At 39.2% G+C, this 17013-nt stretch overlaps 1 protein-coding gene across 2 annotated transcripts; it reads left to right on the top strand.

Annotated features, from left to right (window-relative positions):
- The first annotated feature begins 658 nt into the window (after nucleotides 1-658).
- Nucleotides 659-15830, top strand: prkacbb (protein kinase, cAMP-dependent, catalytic, beta b). 2 transcript variants are annotated; one of them, XM_047368896.1, is made up of 11 exons: nucleotides 659-1181; nucleotides 3345-3353; nucleotides 5082-5143; nucleotides 5221-5349; nucleotides 5582-5680; nucleotides 5769-5851; nucleotides 6007-6133; nucleotides 6234-6329; nucleotides 8353-8475; nucleotides 8877-9041; nucleotides 14549-15830. In XM_047368896.1, the coding sequence occupies exons 1-11, from the start codon at nucleotides 1136-1138 to the stop codon at nucleotides 14672-14674; spliced, it is 1065 nt and encodes a 354-aa protein (XP_047224852.1). In that variant the 5' UTR covers nucleotides 659-1135; the 3' UTR covers nucleotides 14675-15830. The 2 variants fall into 2 exon arrangements, with proteins under 2 accessions (XP_047224852.1, XP_047224853.1); XM_047368897.1 differs by lacking the exon at nucleotides 3345-3353 and having other exon boundaries at nucleotides 663-1181.
- The last annotated feature ends 1183 nt before the right edge of the window (nucleotides 15831-17013 follow it).

Below are 17013 nucleotides of genomic sequence, written 5' to 3'. Positions count from 1 at the left end.
ATTTACAAATGTAATGCTACATTTACTTTCATCTGGAAAGAGGATTCCCACTGGAGATAGACAATGGCCCTGTGACAAAAAGTTGAACAAAGAATTAGACCACGGAGCAGTCCACTTCTTTACGCCAAAGCCCAGGTAAGACACTGCTGATGCTTCCTCTGGTTTCTGAGGGGTTTAAGACAAGCAATGCTAGAGTTGTAGCGGATATGCTGTGGGTCAGTGTGGTGACTCTTGAAGCACTGACTCCAGTCACTGTCCACACTTTGTGGATGTGTCACATAAAACTCTTGAATTGGATATTCTTCACAGTCCTCTGGATATATTCCTGTTGTTTGGGCAGCATTTATTTCATCATACATTTTCCTTCCACTTAACTTTACATTACCATGCACAGCAGTATGTGAACCATCAGCTTATTTAGCAGTATGGATTTTAATTCTAACGTTTCTTAATTTTTAAGACAATGACGTAAACATTATTTTGGCTCTAGAACGTCTCAAAAGCGGTGAATATTATGAACAAATTCCTTATCCAGCTTTTTAAAAATGTCATCTCTTCCTACTTTACTGACTAAAACTATTAGTATCACTGTTTATTTATTTCATTTGAACACATCGAACTCGTGAAACACACACACAGAGAGAAGCGCACCTAAAATTCAAAGAACTGACATGTCACCCCTTATCTGTGGACACAAATACTCCAAAAAACGCGGAAGCCAACACGGACCGGTATCTTGTCACCGACATCTCAGGCCAATCCGAGCCCAGAGCTCGGCGCCCAGAATGCGGCTGAGCAGCCGGAGAAAGCTGGAGGAGCAGCAGCTTATAGCCTGATATACAAGTGACCGCTAGCCTCATATCAGCCGCGCAGACATCACTGAAGTAGCAGCAGCGGAAATCTTCCAGCGGGAAGGAGGGGGGGAGGCAGAAGGAAGAAGAGCGAGGGGACGGGCAAGAAGAAGGGATACGGGACATTATTTGATCCGACTAGAGTAAATGTTTACGTTGATTCGGTTTCAGCTGTTTTAACGAGCTAAACACACACACACACACACATCGGCAAGAAGGTTAGCTAGCCGCCGCCACCTTCTCCTCCTCCTATTAGTCGGAGCGACCGCCGTGTCTTCCACACCATGGGGAACGCTGCAACGGCCAAGAAGGGCAACGAGCTGGAGAGCGGTGAGTCCTAGCTATCGGTTGGCCTCGGTGGGGTTTTAAAGTCCTGCTTCACCGTCTCAACCCTGCACAGTAGTAATTTCAAATTTTATTTAAAATTTAAACTGGCACGCCGTTTTAAATGTCACTCGTCGCATATTCCCACATTATCCAGCAGAAATGACCAAATTACTAAATAAATCTTTGCATTTAAATGTAGCCCAGACTGCTTTCCTTCCATATCTTGGCATCCAGTATTAATAATCACATTGTGAACAGGCTGATAAAACGTATGAGGGAGCTGTTTTAAGGAGTATTTATTGATGAATTTTCAAATTTAGCTAATTTAGAAGATGTGTTTTTGTCCTCACTCGAACATAGCTAGCCCGCTAACTTTAGCTTTTATGGAGGGGGTGGGGGGATTAGCCCTCTGAAGGCCCCTCAGTCCCTCCTGATAGTGGTGTTAGCAGTAAAGGCCTTCTACAGTTGCAGCCATACAGTGCAGCCGCTTCCTGTCAAAAATCCTTGGAAATAGGCAAAAACAAACAAACAAAAATTCCATAACCCATCATTGCCTCAACACCCCTCAGGCTACTTTTTAACACAGCCAGTTGTGTCAGGCAGAAACTTTGCACTGATGATCTTCAATCTGCAGCAGCAAACCTCTGAGCCGTGAATAATTGCTCTAAATAGGCATTAAATCTTATCTGAAGGCGGTGTGGGGCTGTTTCTGCCCCCTTTCCAGGGCTCTGCTGTCTCCTTTTTATTCTTAGCTTCATAAACAAAGCTTTCTCCCTCTGTACAGCAACATGCCCAAATATGGTGAAGAAATGACAAATTCTCTCTTTCCATTCATAAAACCGGGATCTTGCTACTGTCTGTCCAGCACAGGCATGCACACCTCTGAATCATGCCACTTGTGTTTGCTCAAAGCCCCCTTTTCTCTAATCTTGCTGTGGTAAAAGTCCATCAGGGTTCACTTCTCACACTCCGCTTGTCATTGACTTGGAGCAGCTTGTCATCGGACCTTCGTCAGAGGATAAGGGGTATTACAAGCTTTGAACGGTTTGACGTAACTCGGCCTAGGTTGATGTTGCTTTACGCTCCTATACCCTGATGTGTGCAGCTGATCATTGCCGTAGAGCTTACGTTGTAAATCATAGACCTGGTTGCAAACACAAAACCTTGTAGTGGGTGTTTCCTGTTTTGATTTGCAGTTCATGGAAAGTTTTCTATTTTTGAGACCTTAAAAAACCCACAAACCATCTGTGTGGAGTTATGGCCCGGGTCTGTTTTAAAGTAAAGTCACTTTATGATGCCGTGAGTGTGTTTGTTTGAGATTTATTGGCCTGTTGAGAGACACCAGGCGGGCATGGTAAATGCTGCCAACCAGTGGCGGTGAAAGCACACAAAGAAGATGATCAGATCAGGGAGAGTATCTAAACTTGCAGCCACTCCTTTTGATTTTAGCTACGATCCCTAACTCTTAAACCTGTTTACGCCGACGCACTGCTCTGAGCTGCAGGTCTTTCTGCAGTGGCCGTTCTCAGTGGGGCGACCTGGTTACCTACAGCGCCAAATGTTTACTGTATATAGAGATGTCACTGGCACTCACACAGCGGGATTAAACACTTGCTTTTGTGACACGTATTTTGCTCCACAGTACTTCCATGTACAATGTTCACACTGAAGTGTAACAGGATAGGCGGGCATAACTCAACCATGGTATGCTCGGCTTGGTTTAGGCGCTGGCTTTAGAGATGGTTGTCCAACTGTGGGCTTAATCGTGATTACATTTCTTCTAAAAAGTCTTACAGCGAAGTTGTTGCATGCAAAAAACCGTATTATATTTGAACAATTGTTTTCCAAAGTCAAATGCTTTGAAGCGCAACATTTTTTTCTGAGTGTTATCCTTTTAATCTGACCTAATGTGCATGACTGATTTTTCTGCTACATGCCATTTTGGTACACCTGTTCTTCTACTGCGGCGGTAGACAGTCTGTTGAAATTCCTGAAGTGGTTTTCAACTTTGTTCTCATTCCTTTTTTCCCTTCACAACATATGCTTCCCATTTGTAGACGTTGTCCTATACTTGTGTATTTGAACTCTGTGTTTCTCTCTGTCTTCTCTTCCGTATCATCCCATCCATGTGGGTGATTGTTCCTGCAAATCCATGGCGATCTGTAGAGACTTTTGGTATGCTCAACAAACAACAAAAGGATCAGAATAGCAGAGCAGCAAAGGGTTCATTGTGGAAAACTGCTAGATGTGCTTGCTTTTGATGTGATTTGATAATAAGTTTTTTTATTTATTTTTTGTTGTCATTTGCACTCTCAATCTGGATATCTACGGTCTGCTGTGTTTCCTATACATTGGTTTGTTTTTGCTCTACTTTTAAGCTTGTTTAATAGGATTCCTAAAAAGGCTCCGGGTCTGTTCTCCCCCTTGCCGATACATTTCGTACCCAGCTGTCACCATCTCGTTCCAACATACTTCCACTTCTCACAAGTAATTGTAGCTATGGGCTCACTATTCGCTATCAATTTAATTCCCCTGGTTTTTAATTTTATTTCCCTTAAGATAAAGTTGATTCATAAAAATGGCTAATCTTGTAATTTTGTCTTTTTTTTTATTGGATTCAAAAGCACTGGCTCTGTTCAAGAACATGCAGCACATTTGTTTTCTCTGTTATGTGTTATAGTCCTTGAGAAAAGTCATCTAAATTTGGATGTCAGACCTGAAAGAAAAGCGGAAATCGGTAGCGGCAAGGAAAAGCCTTATAGGTACATCTCTTAATCTTACAACCTGTTTCCACTGATTGTGGTTTTGATCCCCCGTTTGGGCCAAATAGCTCTTATGAAATATGACAGATTAGGACCCTGAGCAAACCAAAAATACAGCCGCATAATATATCTGTTGTAATCATCATCACAATTTTGATATGTGTAATATCGCAATTGCAAAGTGCTGCTTGAATGTAGTATTTGGTAGATTAATACATTTTAGGTGCCATGCATTTACAATCTGCCTGTTAGTCATATATTTGGCCCGGTGGATGGACTTTCACTGCTTTTTATGCCCTCACCTGATTAAGATCCTAGTCAACAAAGCACTGAAACTTTAGGAGAGAGGTTGGATAATCATGGTGAAAAACTAAGAGAAATGTGGGTTAATTACAGTTAACATAATCGTTGCAATATTTAGCAATGAAATCTAAATTACTTGTTTTCTTTATATCGTGGACTCTAATCAAATTAATAATAAGGGATCTCCTGCTGGTAGATGTTATTTTTGAGTCATGTAACCACATTTACTTACAGCTTACAAGTCGAAAATAGAAAATAACCCAATACTCAAAGCACTGGTTGTCAAAGATTCCCAACTCGTCTATGAATTGATGCATGGTTGGCATAAACTTTAGCGGCAAACGGCTCACTTTCATGCCTGAAAAAGTCCGGGTACAAAACAACCAAAACTGCAAAGTATGAAATGGCGAAGGGGCGAAATGACCAGCACTCTCCTTAATACTGTTTCACCAGAAGTGATGCCCAGAGAAACTTATCCTGCGGTTTCTAAATGGATGTTTTTCTTTTTTTTTTCTCCTTTTGACTAAGACTACCAAATAACAGAAATGATACTGAGTTTCTTGGCATGCATCACTCATCTGCCTGTCCTGCCACCAATGTCGTTGTCTTGTGTTTGTCTTTCCTTTCTTTCATTTCCAGATGAGAGTTAACTCAGCTTGTGTTTCTCTACCTTGACTTGCAATTTAGTTTTTTCCCCCTTCTCCTCTTCTCCTTGGTCTGTTTGCTAAATCCAGTTAAACCCCACATGTATTTTGAACCTGTATGCAAAATAGTTTATCAACAAGCTGAATGTATGCCAGCTCACTGTGTCTGTGGCGCTTGTTTGTTTTCTTTCCAGTGAAAGAGTTTCTAGCCAAAGCCAAAGAAGATTTCTTACGGAAATGGGAATGCCCACCACAGGTCAGTCTGATTTGTTTGTTTAACCTAACCTTTGCCATCTTTGAACATACAGTAATAACCCGAGGTTGTTTCCACAGTGCACAACGTGCCTAGATGACTTTGACCGGATAAAGACTCTGGGTACCGGCTCATTTGGAAGAGTCATGCTGGTCAAACACAAAGGGACAGAGCAATACTTTGCCATGAAAATCCTGGACAAGCAGAAGGTTGGTGGCAACTTTATTAAGACTCCAACAAATAATGTTGATATGTGCAGAGAGAATGTTCAGGGTCAGTAAAACTTTGTGCCACTTAAAACAATATGAATTACAGGGCTTCTCAGGGGACACGAGTAAAATTTGATAATTAATAGGTAAAAGCTGTCTCGGCTTCCTGAGTTCCTCTCCCTCTGATGCTGTTGGAGGGATTCACTGATGATCTTTTCTCTGGATCTGTCAGGTGGTGAAACTCAAGCAAATAGAACACACATTAAATGAAAAGCGGATATTACAAGCCGTGAGCTTTCCTTTTCTCGTCAAACTTGAGTACGCATTTAAGGTATGCTGTGCTTATCTTAAAATGTAGAAATTAAAAAAATCTTTTAATTTGGTCATCTGGAACATTTAGGAATTTGTTTCATTTATAGGACAACTCCAATTTGTACATGGTTATGGAGTACGTTCCAGGAGGAGAGATGTTCTCTCACTTAAGACGAATTGGAAGATTCAGGTGAGTATTTAGCAGGAATTAAAACACAGATTATGCAAGGTGTTGCTGTGCAGTGGTGTCTTGGTTTATTTTTATTTACTTCCTGTGTTGTATCTTATGAAGTCTTTCTACATTCTCTTTCACATATTTGGGTTTTTCCCCCTTTTAACTTCCAGTGAACCACACGCGCGATTTTACGCTGCCCAGATAGTGCTGACGTTTGAGTACCTACATTCGTTAGACCTCATTTACAGAGATCTAAAACCTGAGAACCTTCTCATTGACCACCACGGCTACATTCAGGTGAGCTACAATACAGAACATGTATTTACTGTATAATGGTAGAGTGTTTCGTTTTACAATTGGTGAGGCCAGTATTGCAGTATTTCCTCACGTTTTTTAGGTGACCGACTTTGGATTTGCCAAGCGAGTAAAAGGCAGAACCTGGACGTTGTGTGGAACACCGGAGTACCTGGCGCCAGAAATCATTCTAAGCAAAGTACGGATTTTGAATTGTTTCAAGTAAACAGATTACGATATGGTTTTTCTGCTGAAGGACCTAAAACTTCATTTTGCCTTGCTTTTTAATTGCACTTTGTAGTTCTTCCCCTGTATGATACCAGTAATTCCTTCCTCTGTCACTTTTACATCTTCATACACACACACACACCCACACACACTCGATATAAATGGTTTTCAGACTGATATATGCATTGTCAATAAAATTTTATCACTGTGCAATTGCAAACACCCCGAATTCCCATTTGCTTTGGTGTTTGCTGCCGAGAGTAAAGAAGGCTTTTATGTGTTGACTTGGGAATTATGTTGTGAAGCCATATTCCCCTCCAGCCCCTCCCATCAATGTTTAAACAGCTCAACAATGGGGCCTGTTCACACCTGGTATTAACATCCGTTTTGGCTGATTTAGATAAATGTAGACCTTGCTAAGCCCAACACTTTACCTCTAGCATTGAAATCTTTTGCATAACAAAAACATTCAAGAACCCTTTCGCAAAAAACACAAAATACAAGCATAAAATAGTGAAAACAGACCAAAGTTAAAAGTTTAAGCATGGAAAGACTTTGTTCTGCCAGGGTGACAGACATAACCAGCAGGTTCCCCTGGAGAAACTGTTTTCAGTCCTAAACAATCTTATTTTACCCAGTATTCTTATCAATCTTATCTCCACCCAGTATTTGCTAAACGGCCTACCCCTACCACCTGGGGCGTGGGTGGCTCAGGTGGTAGGGGTCTGCTCAGTCCGTTTCAGTTGTTGTCTCCTTGGACAAGACACTTCATCCACCTTGCCTACTGATGGTGGTCAGAGGGTCTGGTGGTGCCAATTGTATGGCAGCCTCGCCTCTGTCAGTCTGCCCCAGGGCAGCTGTGGCTACGATGTAGTCTACCACTGTCAGTGTGTGAATGGGTGGATGACCGATTGTAGTGTGAAGTGTGCTATGGAGTCCTGAGACTTGATAAAGCCCTGTACAAGTGCAGGCCATTTATTATTTATCATATTTTACAAATGTTTTGGATCAGTTAAACCAATACTATCAGATTTCTGGTCTTATAAGAAATCTAAGGGTGTATTCACACCAGGATAGTCCTTTGTTCCGCTTGTTTGGTCCGGACCAAAAGTGGCAAGTGTGAATACACCCTAAGATAGCTAAGCAGAGCCCTCCCCAAAACGTGCAGAGTCTGCCCTTTTATTGTAATTTGATAGTACTTTTTTGCACTTGAGACTGCTTCCTCCCCATGTGTTCACGGCCAGTTTAAACTCCAGACAACTGGTGGTTGTGGAACTGTTTTGACTTAAATGTGTAACTGAGTTATTAAGCAGCAGCTACAATGAAAAGCAGCTATTTCTTCCCTCAGAGCACATGAAATACATGCCTGTGAGCATCTAAGTGCATTGTTGATTTTTATTTGAAGCTCGTACATATTAATTGTGCTTGTTAAATCCATTATAATTGCTTATCGTTGGCAATAAATGGGATTTTCCATAAATGTTGGCATTAAGCTAGTGTTTTTATGTTAACCTTTTGAAGCATTGCTTTAAACTTGCTAGTGATGTTGCCGTAGTGAAATACACACCCCTAAAAAGTGGTCTGAGTGAAACTCTCCTCAGAATGTTTCGAGTTGGTTCACACTTGTATTCAAAGCTATTTGGACACAACCGGATCGCCCAGGATGGTTGCTGGTGCCATGTCTGTTCATTAGTATGATCTGTATCACCTCTTTGTTTGCAGGTCAAGCTTTAGTTCTTTTTCCCACATGGGCCATTTAACACTTGAGTTTTTATGATTTAAAATCTAACTGGAAAATGTAGACTTCCCCATTAAATGAGAAAGATCTGCAGAACTTTGTAAACATTTGTGTGTTTATAAAGTTCTGTTTGGGAAATAAGACCTATTTAAAAATAGCAAGTAAAAAAGGGCCTGAACATTAACAATTGTATAATGTCAAAAGGATCATTACTTTGGGGAGTGTTTTTTTTTTAAATCTATCTGGTGTCTTTTAGGGCTATAACAAAGCTGTGGACTGGTGGGCTCTCGGAGTTCTCATCTATGAAATGGCAGCTGGTTACCCTCCGTTCTTTGCAGATCAGCCGATTCAGATCTATGAAAAGATCGTGTCTGGAAAGGTAAGGAGGAGGTTTTTTTGAGATCAGTTCAAGTGTGGAGTCTGGTTTTAGTATGTTTCAGGTCTGGATAAGTATGGAAAAAAGAAAACGGAGCATAGAATGACATTTTGGTTTCCAGATTATCTTCCCTATTTCATTTGTAAAGGACAACAATCTGAATGTCTTTGTTTTGTTTGTTTGATTTATTTTTTTTTTGTTACAGTTGGGTTATTTTTTATTTATGTCTGAATATAGTCAAAAAATGGAAGTCCAACCAGGATTCAAGAATTCTAAATTACATTAATTATTTGTTCTGAAACAAACAAAGAAAACCATGTAAAAAATTGCTGAGTTGAGTCTGGAACAGGAAATAAAAAGGCTCACAGTTTTACCTACTTAAACGTTTCTCTTTATCCCACCAGGTACGATTTCCGTCCCACTTTAGCTCTGATTTAAAGGACCTGTTAAGAAACCTGCTGCAGGTAGACCTGACCAAACGCTACGGAAACCTGAAGAATGGAGTCAATGACATCAAAGGCCACAAGTGGTTCGCCACAACAGACTGGATCGCAATCTACGAGCGAAAGGCAAGACGGCACATTTTATAGCAATAATAAACATTAGCATCTTTTTCAAATACTCATAGTTTTGCATCATGAACTGTCAGTTATACCAATAACGTTTATGGTGTTCCAGAAGATTTGATGATGACTTTTGTTTTCTCTCTCAATCAATTAAAACAATAAATGAATAAAATAGAAGACATAGAACAGAAAAGCAATGTTATACCAGGATTTTGTGACATAAAAACAATACCGCAATAAAATGTGGTGTTTATGCTTCACAATTTAAAAAAAACAACAAAAAAACATCTGCAATCGCCTAAGTTTGCACACAATTAAACTAATAATCCACGTTCATAAATGTTTTACGCATTCAGTTTTCCTTGGTTGATTCGATCAACCTGCCACATATTGTCTCGGCTTTATCTGCCTTGCCAATGTTCCTCAAACTACTTTTATTTCAATTTGTTTTATTCTGAAGTCATTGTTGTTGGGTTTTTGTTTTTTTTTTGTCATACTTTGAGGTTTTGTATGTAGAAGTCATGATTTCATCCACCTTGACAAACTGTCTGGTTAAATCTGAAGAAAAATAACCCCACAGCAGAACGCTGCCAGCAGCTTATTTCACTGTTGCCATGCTGTTCTTGTGATGCTGCGTGCTTTTGCGCCAGAAGAACCTTTTGAAATTGTGTCCAAAAAGCTGAACTTTGGTTTCACCAGACCATGACGCATTCTTCCACAAGGTTCTAGGAGCTTTTATAGCCAGACCTGGGTGTTTTCTTTGGGAGAAAGGGCTTCTACAGTGCCTTGTGAAGGTTTTCGGCCCCCTTGAACTTTTCAACCTCTTGCCACATTTCAGGCTTCAAACATAAAGATATCAAATTTTAATTTTTTGTGAAGAATCAACAAGTGGGACACAATCATGAAGTGGAATGAAATTTATTGGATGCGTCAAACTTGTTTAACAAATAAAAAACTGAAAAGTGGGGTATGCAATATTATTCGGCACCCTTGTGTTAATACTTTGTAGCGCCACCCTTTGCTGCAATTACAGCTGCAAGTCACTTGGGGTTTGTCTCTATCAGTTTTGCACATCGAGAGACTGAAATTCTTGCCCATTCTTCCTTATAAAACAGCTGGAGCTCAGTGAGGTTGGATGGAGAGCGTTCATGAACATCAGCCTTCAGGTCTGGACTTTGACTTGGCCATTCCAACACCTGGATACGTTTCTTTGTGAACCATTCCATTGTAGATTTGGCTTCATGTTTTGGATCATTGTCTTGTTGGAAGATAAATCTCCTCCTAGTCTCAGGTCTCTTGCAGACTCCAACAGGTTTTCTTCCAGAATGGTCCTGTATTTGGCCCCATCCATCTTCCCATCAATTTTGACCATCTTCCCTGTCCCTGCTGATGAAAAGCAGGCCCAAACCATGATGCTGCCACCACCATGTTTGACAGTGGGGATGGTGTGTTCAGGGTGATGAGCTGTGTTACGCCAAACATATCGTTTTGCATTGTGGCCAAACAGTTTGATTTTGGTTTCATCTGACCAGAGCACCTTCTTCCACGTGTTTGGTGTGTCTCCCAGGTGGCTTGTGGCAAACTTTAAACGAGACTTTTTATGGATATATTTGAGAAATGGCTTTCTTCTTGCCACTCTTCCATAAAGGCCAGATTTGTGCAGTGTACAACTGATTGTTGTCCTATGGACAGACTCTCCCACCTCAGCTGTAGATCTCTGCAGTTCATCCAGAGTGATCATGGGCTTCTTGGCTGCATCTCTGATCAGTCTTCTTCTTGTTCAAGATGAAAGTTTAGATGGACGGCCGGGTCTTGGTAGATTTGCAGTGGTCTGATACTCCTTCCATTTCAATATGAGTGCTTCCTTGTGTTCCTTGGTCTTCATGATGCTCTCTGTGCTTTGAACAGAACCCTGAGACTATCACAGAGCAGGTGAATTTATACGGAGACTTGATTACACACAGGTGGATTCTATTTATCATCATCAGTCATTTGGGACAACATTGAATCATTCAGAGATCCTCAGTGAACTTCTGGAGTGAGTTTGCTGCACTGAAAGTAAAGGGGCTGAATAATATTGCACGCCCCACTTTTCAGTTTTTTATTTGTTAAAAACGTTTGACACATCCAATAAATTTCATTCCACTTCATGATTGTGTCCCACTTGTTGTTGATTCTTCACAAAAAATGTTAATTTTATATCTTTATGTTTGAAGCCTGAAATGTGGCAAAATGTTGAAAAGTTCAAGGGGGCCGAATACTTTCGCAAGGCACTGTATTTTGCATCCTCTCTTCTTAGTCCAGACATATGGAGAATACAGGAGACTGTTGTCACATGTAGAACAACCAGTGATGATCAGAAACCCCTGCAGCTTCTTCAGTGTTGTAAAGCTCTTAGCAGCCTTCCTCATCATTTTCCACCCTGTTATATTCAATTGGGGAGAAGAATCCAGTTTTAGTAATGCCACTGTTCCATATTTTCTGATTAAGTGTTTTTACAGTTCTAAGAGCATATATTAGATTGTCGATGTTTTTGCACCATTCTCCCGACTAATAACTATGCATAATGAGGTATTTTTGATCCTTTGTAACCAAGCTGTGGCTTTATCTAAAGGATGTACAAGAGGATGACAAATCCTATGAGGACAGCTCAACTTTACTGCTGAAACTAAAGGAAACGTTGATTCAACAAAGGTTTAGTTTAAGGGTGTGCACAACTATGCATCCATGATATCCCATCTTTTTTTCATTTTTGACATTTTCACTATAATGCAGGATATTTGTGACATTAAAGGTGGAAAAGGGCCTGAAATGATTTATTTTGATCTTACTGTTTTACATTATAAAATCCTGGCTTTTAACTGGTCCGTTTCAACTCTTTATCTCCACTGAAGACGGGGATGAAAGTATTAAGTTACTCAGGTATCATTTAATCATTTGCAAATCCACAATCCCAGCCATGGTTCTCTTTAACAGTTTCTTTGTTTGCACACACACATATGTTTCTGTGCACTTCATATTTAGTAAATATAAAGCTGATAGAGGTGTATGAACAAGTCTCTTAAAGATTGCACACGTGTGTTTCAATTTGCTGCAAGAAACGTGAACTTGACATTTCTGCTGGTGCTTGTTCACCGAAGGTTCAAGCTGCATTAAACCTTGTTTAAATTGAAGCAGAAGAGCGTTTGAGGATACATTCAAGAAAATCATGAAGTAGAGCAGTAGGAATACAATGAGTGCTGAGACTTTTTCTCGTTTTCAGTGTAAGAGAGTTTTTGGCTGATTTGTTTTTTTTTTTTTTCACATTAATGTAACATCACCACATGCGTGCAAACGCTTGCTTGGGGAAAAAAACAAAAAACAAACTAAAAACGCATGTAATGGTTTTGGAGGCATTACTTTACCACATGGTGCGCATGAAATATTATTGCCTGAGCATGAGACAAGATTTGTTTCTACGGCTTGATTAATTTGTTGGAACATTTCTGTTAATACTCTTAAGCGTTTTGGTTAATTTGAACGCGGGAGATAAGTGTTTGTACAGTGAGTCAAGCACAGCAGACTAGTCGTTCACTTGGGGAAATAAACAGTGTAAGTTTGATGCCTCCTAATAGGAGATAATCCCCCAGAAGACATTAATTATTGGGGTTTTTAGGGAGATTTGGGCTTGTGTTATTTTTCTTGTGGTCCTATATAAAATGTCTAAAAGGGACAGGCAAATGTGCTGCCGACACAGGAGGCTCAGCTCAGCTATTATGGACAGTGCTAGTCAGAAGTTAACACGCTTATCAGCATTAATGTCATGTTTTAATTATGCATTTAAAGCTGTCTTCTTTTTGAGGTGTATTAACTATGTAACACACAACTTCAATGAACTTTAATTATTATTTGGTAGTCAGGTATGGATATTTTATTTTTGTTTATTCAAATGGGGACAGATTTATACATACGGGTAAAATAAGTATTGAACACATCAGAGGTTTTCTAAGTAAATATATCATCAGTAAAGGTGCAATTGTCATGAAATTCCTATCAGATGTCTTAAACAAGCCATCCAGTCCACACATGTAAAGAAATCAAACCCTGTCCACTAATTAAGTTATGCTATATTACATCCCTACTAGTATTTGGTTTCCTGGCACGGGACTGCTTTACTTATTTATTTTTTTGATAGATCTGTAAAATGTTATTTTATTTGATGTCTGGTCCATTCCTAAAGCTCAGATTTACCCTGCTTTATTCATTCCAAAACCAGTTTTATGTTTGTTGGGGATCATTGTCCTGTTGGCTCCCAGTTCCTCCTTCACTGTTTCACCCCATTTGTGTCAATGCACCAGTGCCAATGGTAGCAAAACAGGCCCTCTGCATGATGCTGCCACCACCCTGTTTAACAGTGTTCTCAGGTTTGAAAGCTTTATGGGCAGAAAATTGATGACATCACACTCACTTCAAAAAGTTTGCCCCTTTCATTCTCTATCAAAGGCTTCTGGTTGCTGGACGATGGTCCACAATGTGGCGTCCAGCTTTTTTTTTTTTTCTTTTTTTTTTTTCATATCTGTTCAGTTCAGAAGCATCAAAGTTTCGGATCAGTCTATCCAAGACTGGGGTCCAGTAACCTGTCCTGCCCCAGCACCGCTTCAGCACTATCTGCACTCTGCATCTTGTGTCTGTTAAAGGCTACAACTGATGTACCTTAATTAGAGTGATGCACCACGGTGCTCCCAATGAGTGTTACTATTTACCTCGCTCCTTCACATAACCTGTTTGTCATTATTGCCAAATAACTCAGTTTTTGTTTCGTCTGACATTAGAAATTGCTCAGACTGATTAAACATTTATGGACTAGGTTTAAAAACTGGGTGTGTGCCTGGTAGACAACCAATTTAAATAGACTAGTTTCTGACCCTTCTGAACAGAAAATAGGTCAACATTCAGCCAGAATTATGCCGGGAACTTGTGGTTTCTTTGCAACTTGCTAAGGGATGCTTTACCAAATGTTTGTGGGAGTGTGTGTATATATTAGAGTCTGTATGTATTTTTCTAAACTGTGTCTGAAGTAAAAAAAAAAATTTTTTTTAAATCAAGCCAGAAATATCCCTCCTTCAGGTCATTTTAAACCTCAGGCTCACAATGACTACAGTTAGTTGCGTGAATGTTTTCCTCATCAATACAAGTGTGCTAACAACCAAGTGAAGGCTCTGCTGTTAGTCAAGTTGTAATACATATTTAGGAGGATTATGCAATTTCAAGAAAGCTGTGGACATGAAACTGATTGAAATCGTGCAGCAGAGTCAACCAGATTTCCTGCTTGAAATGTTATCAGATGGGATTGTATTTGGAGGTTTCCGGTCCTGACAATCTGACAAGTATATTATTAAAAATATTTAGCTGGTTTTTACGTTATGACAGAGCCTTTGTATTTGAATACTTCCCAGTTACAGTGTCCTTACAGACGGTGTGGATAGGAATCTAATCCTGCCTTTTTAAAACTCCTGCTTTTGCTCTTTTAGGTTGAAGCTCCATTCATACCAAAATGCAGAGGCCCCGGGGACACCAGCAACTTCGACGATTACGAAGAGGAGGAGATCCGTGTTTCTGTAACGGAAAAATGTGCAAAGGAGTTTGCGGAGTTTTAAGAAACAAGAACATGGATATATCAGGGAAATATAAAGGGGACCTTTGCACTCTATTAAAAGACTCTGGATGGAACGAGGACCATCTTTTTGTTTTTTCAGATCTACGTAGTCCCTTCATACCACAAGGTTGAAGGAGGTCGCCGTGATCCTTGAGTGTCGATACCCGCTCACCGTCAAAACACCTGCGTATTAAAGAAGACACGTCACTTTTTCTTTTTACTTTTCTTTTTTGTCACTTTGAAGGCAGTTAGTTTTGAATGTTTTTATTCCCAACTGAAGTGTGTGGACAAACAGACTGTGGGGTGTAACAGTCCACACTGTGACTTCTCTGTGGCCATTTGGCACACAGTAGAGTGGGTCATTTTCATTCTCTTTCTTCATCAGCGGTGTAAAATTGAAGTCCGCATCAGATTAAGTTGAGCCAGCCACATTTGGTCCTATTTGCATATCTGAGTTTTTCAGGATGAAGAAACACAATGAGTGTTTAAAGCATGGCCAAATAGAAAATATCTGGCTGACACAAGAAGAGAAGTCCTTTCCTTTCTTTGCTTTTTGCCTTAGAAAGCCAAGTCCCTCACCTCACCAGAACTCAATCTTTTATTTTTTATTTTGGTATTCTGACCTAGACACATCAGGCCATTGCAGAAAATGACAAATGCATTAGATAAAATGCAAGTCCACTTGTTTGCTTGATCCGTTTGGGTCTGATAGGTACTTTTTAAAGTTATTCTCTGCCATCTTATTGTTTTTGTTAATTTTTTTTTGTCCTTGTGTTTAAAATTATTAGTCATTGTCCCTTGGGTTTTGGGTCTCCTCGGGACCTTTTGTCACAAGTCTGTGGGAAAAAAATGCAAATTCATGTGTTGAAGAGGTTTTAAGAGACGGAAAGGGAAATATACATATTTATTATACATCACCCCAAATAAATTTGTTTTATTCTTGTGACAGAATGTAGGTTTGCGACTTCTAGGTATGCGTGTTTGAAAGCTTGATTTCGAAGTTTCTCACAGAACACTGGCTAAACTGAAGACCGCTCCTTTGTGTCACATTGTAACCCTGTTCCTGTTTAGCTCATAACATCATACGTATATGCATTGTTTCATAAGTTTTTATTTATACACATTAGAGATGCTAATAAATTTTATTTTTAAAAGTGTTGGAAGTTGGGCAACCATCTTATTTCAACTTTGGTCATCGAGGGTCCTGATCAAAGTTTTTGGAAGACGGAGGCTCCGTGAGTTCCAGATGTTCTTCACAGATTATCCTGGATGTCAGGAGAAAGGGGGTGTTTTTTTTGTTTTGTTTTTTCTTTTTATTACAAGGTCAGAAAAATCAAAGGAATACTTTTGTTTACTGTATAGAATTGGTTGTATTGTTAGATCATCTTATTTTAATGTATATATTCAATCATTTTGTTACTTTGCCCATACATAAAGCAAAAATGATTATAAAATGTTTGATGACAGATGAAGTTATCAATATATATTTTCTGGAGAGGCACCTTTAAAGACTAATTGAGAGAGAATACATTTAAATGTTAAATTAATGGATAGATTTATAATTAGACTTTCTTATAAAATGAAACTCAGACATGCCAATATGAAATAAATCACAAATACTTAAATATATAAAAAAAAAACGAAATAGGTTAAATACATTTTTATTATATTTTTCACATAAAATAGTTTAGCACATTTGCCTATTTTGGGAATACCTTCAGTATTTAATACATTTTAATTATTTAGCTTTATCTCAGACAAACTTAGTCCATGCTAAAAGAAAACAGACAGCCATGTAAACATCAATCTTCAAGCAGACAAAACTATCACAAAATCTACAGACACTAATCACTAAAAGCACTATTGTTTATAAAGTCACAATTGCGTCACAGCTGTTATTAAAGTCGCACCTAAAAAGACGAACTTCTCACTGCAGTTTTTTGGGGGACAGAATTAGAAAGAAATTAATGAAAGTTCAGAAAAAGTCTGGAAATTTAAAATGGTTTTTTTTTTTTTTCCATTCTTTTCCAGACCTGGAAAAGTCCCAAATTGTCAAAAGTATCTAGGAGCCCTGTGCAATGGTGTTATCGTCACTGAACTGCTTGCAACATTTGTGTCTAAACCTTTTTTTTTTATTATTTAAAATTGTAATTGTATCTCATATCGATAGAAAATACTCTATTTTTCGTCTTTTATTAAATGAGTTCCACCAAAATGACGGAAAAACAAATTCACGTTAAAATAAAGTACATCCTAAAATAAACCTTGCGTCTGTAGAATTTTGACTTTTTGGTCTTGCCGTATGTGTTCTCCCAAGTGCTCGATGGGTAATGTAGTGTT

The sequence above is a fragment of the Girardinichthys multiradiatus genome, chromosome 6 (genome assembly GCF_021462225.1).
Source record: "Girardinichthys multiradiatus isolate DD_20200921_A chromosome 6, DD_fGirMul_XY1, whole genome shotgun sequence".
NCBI classification, from domain to species: Eukaryota; Metazoa; Chordata; class Actinopteri; order Cyprinodontiformes; family Goodeidae; genus Girardinichthys; species Girardinichthys multiradiatus.
The sequence above is the reverse complement of the archived record's forward strand: the minus strand, read 5'-3'. Positions and strand labels throughout refer to the sequence as shown.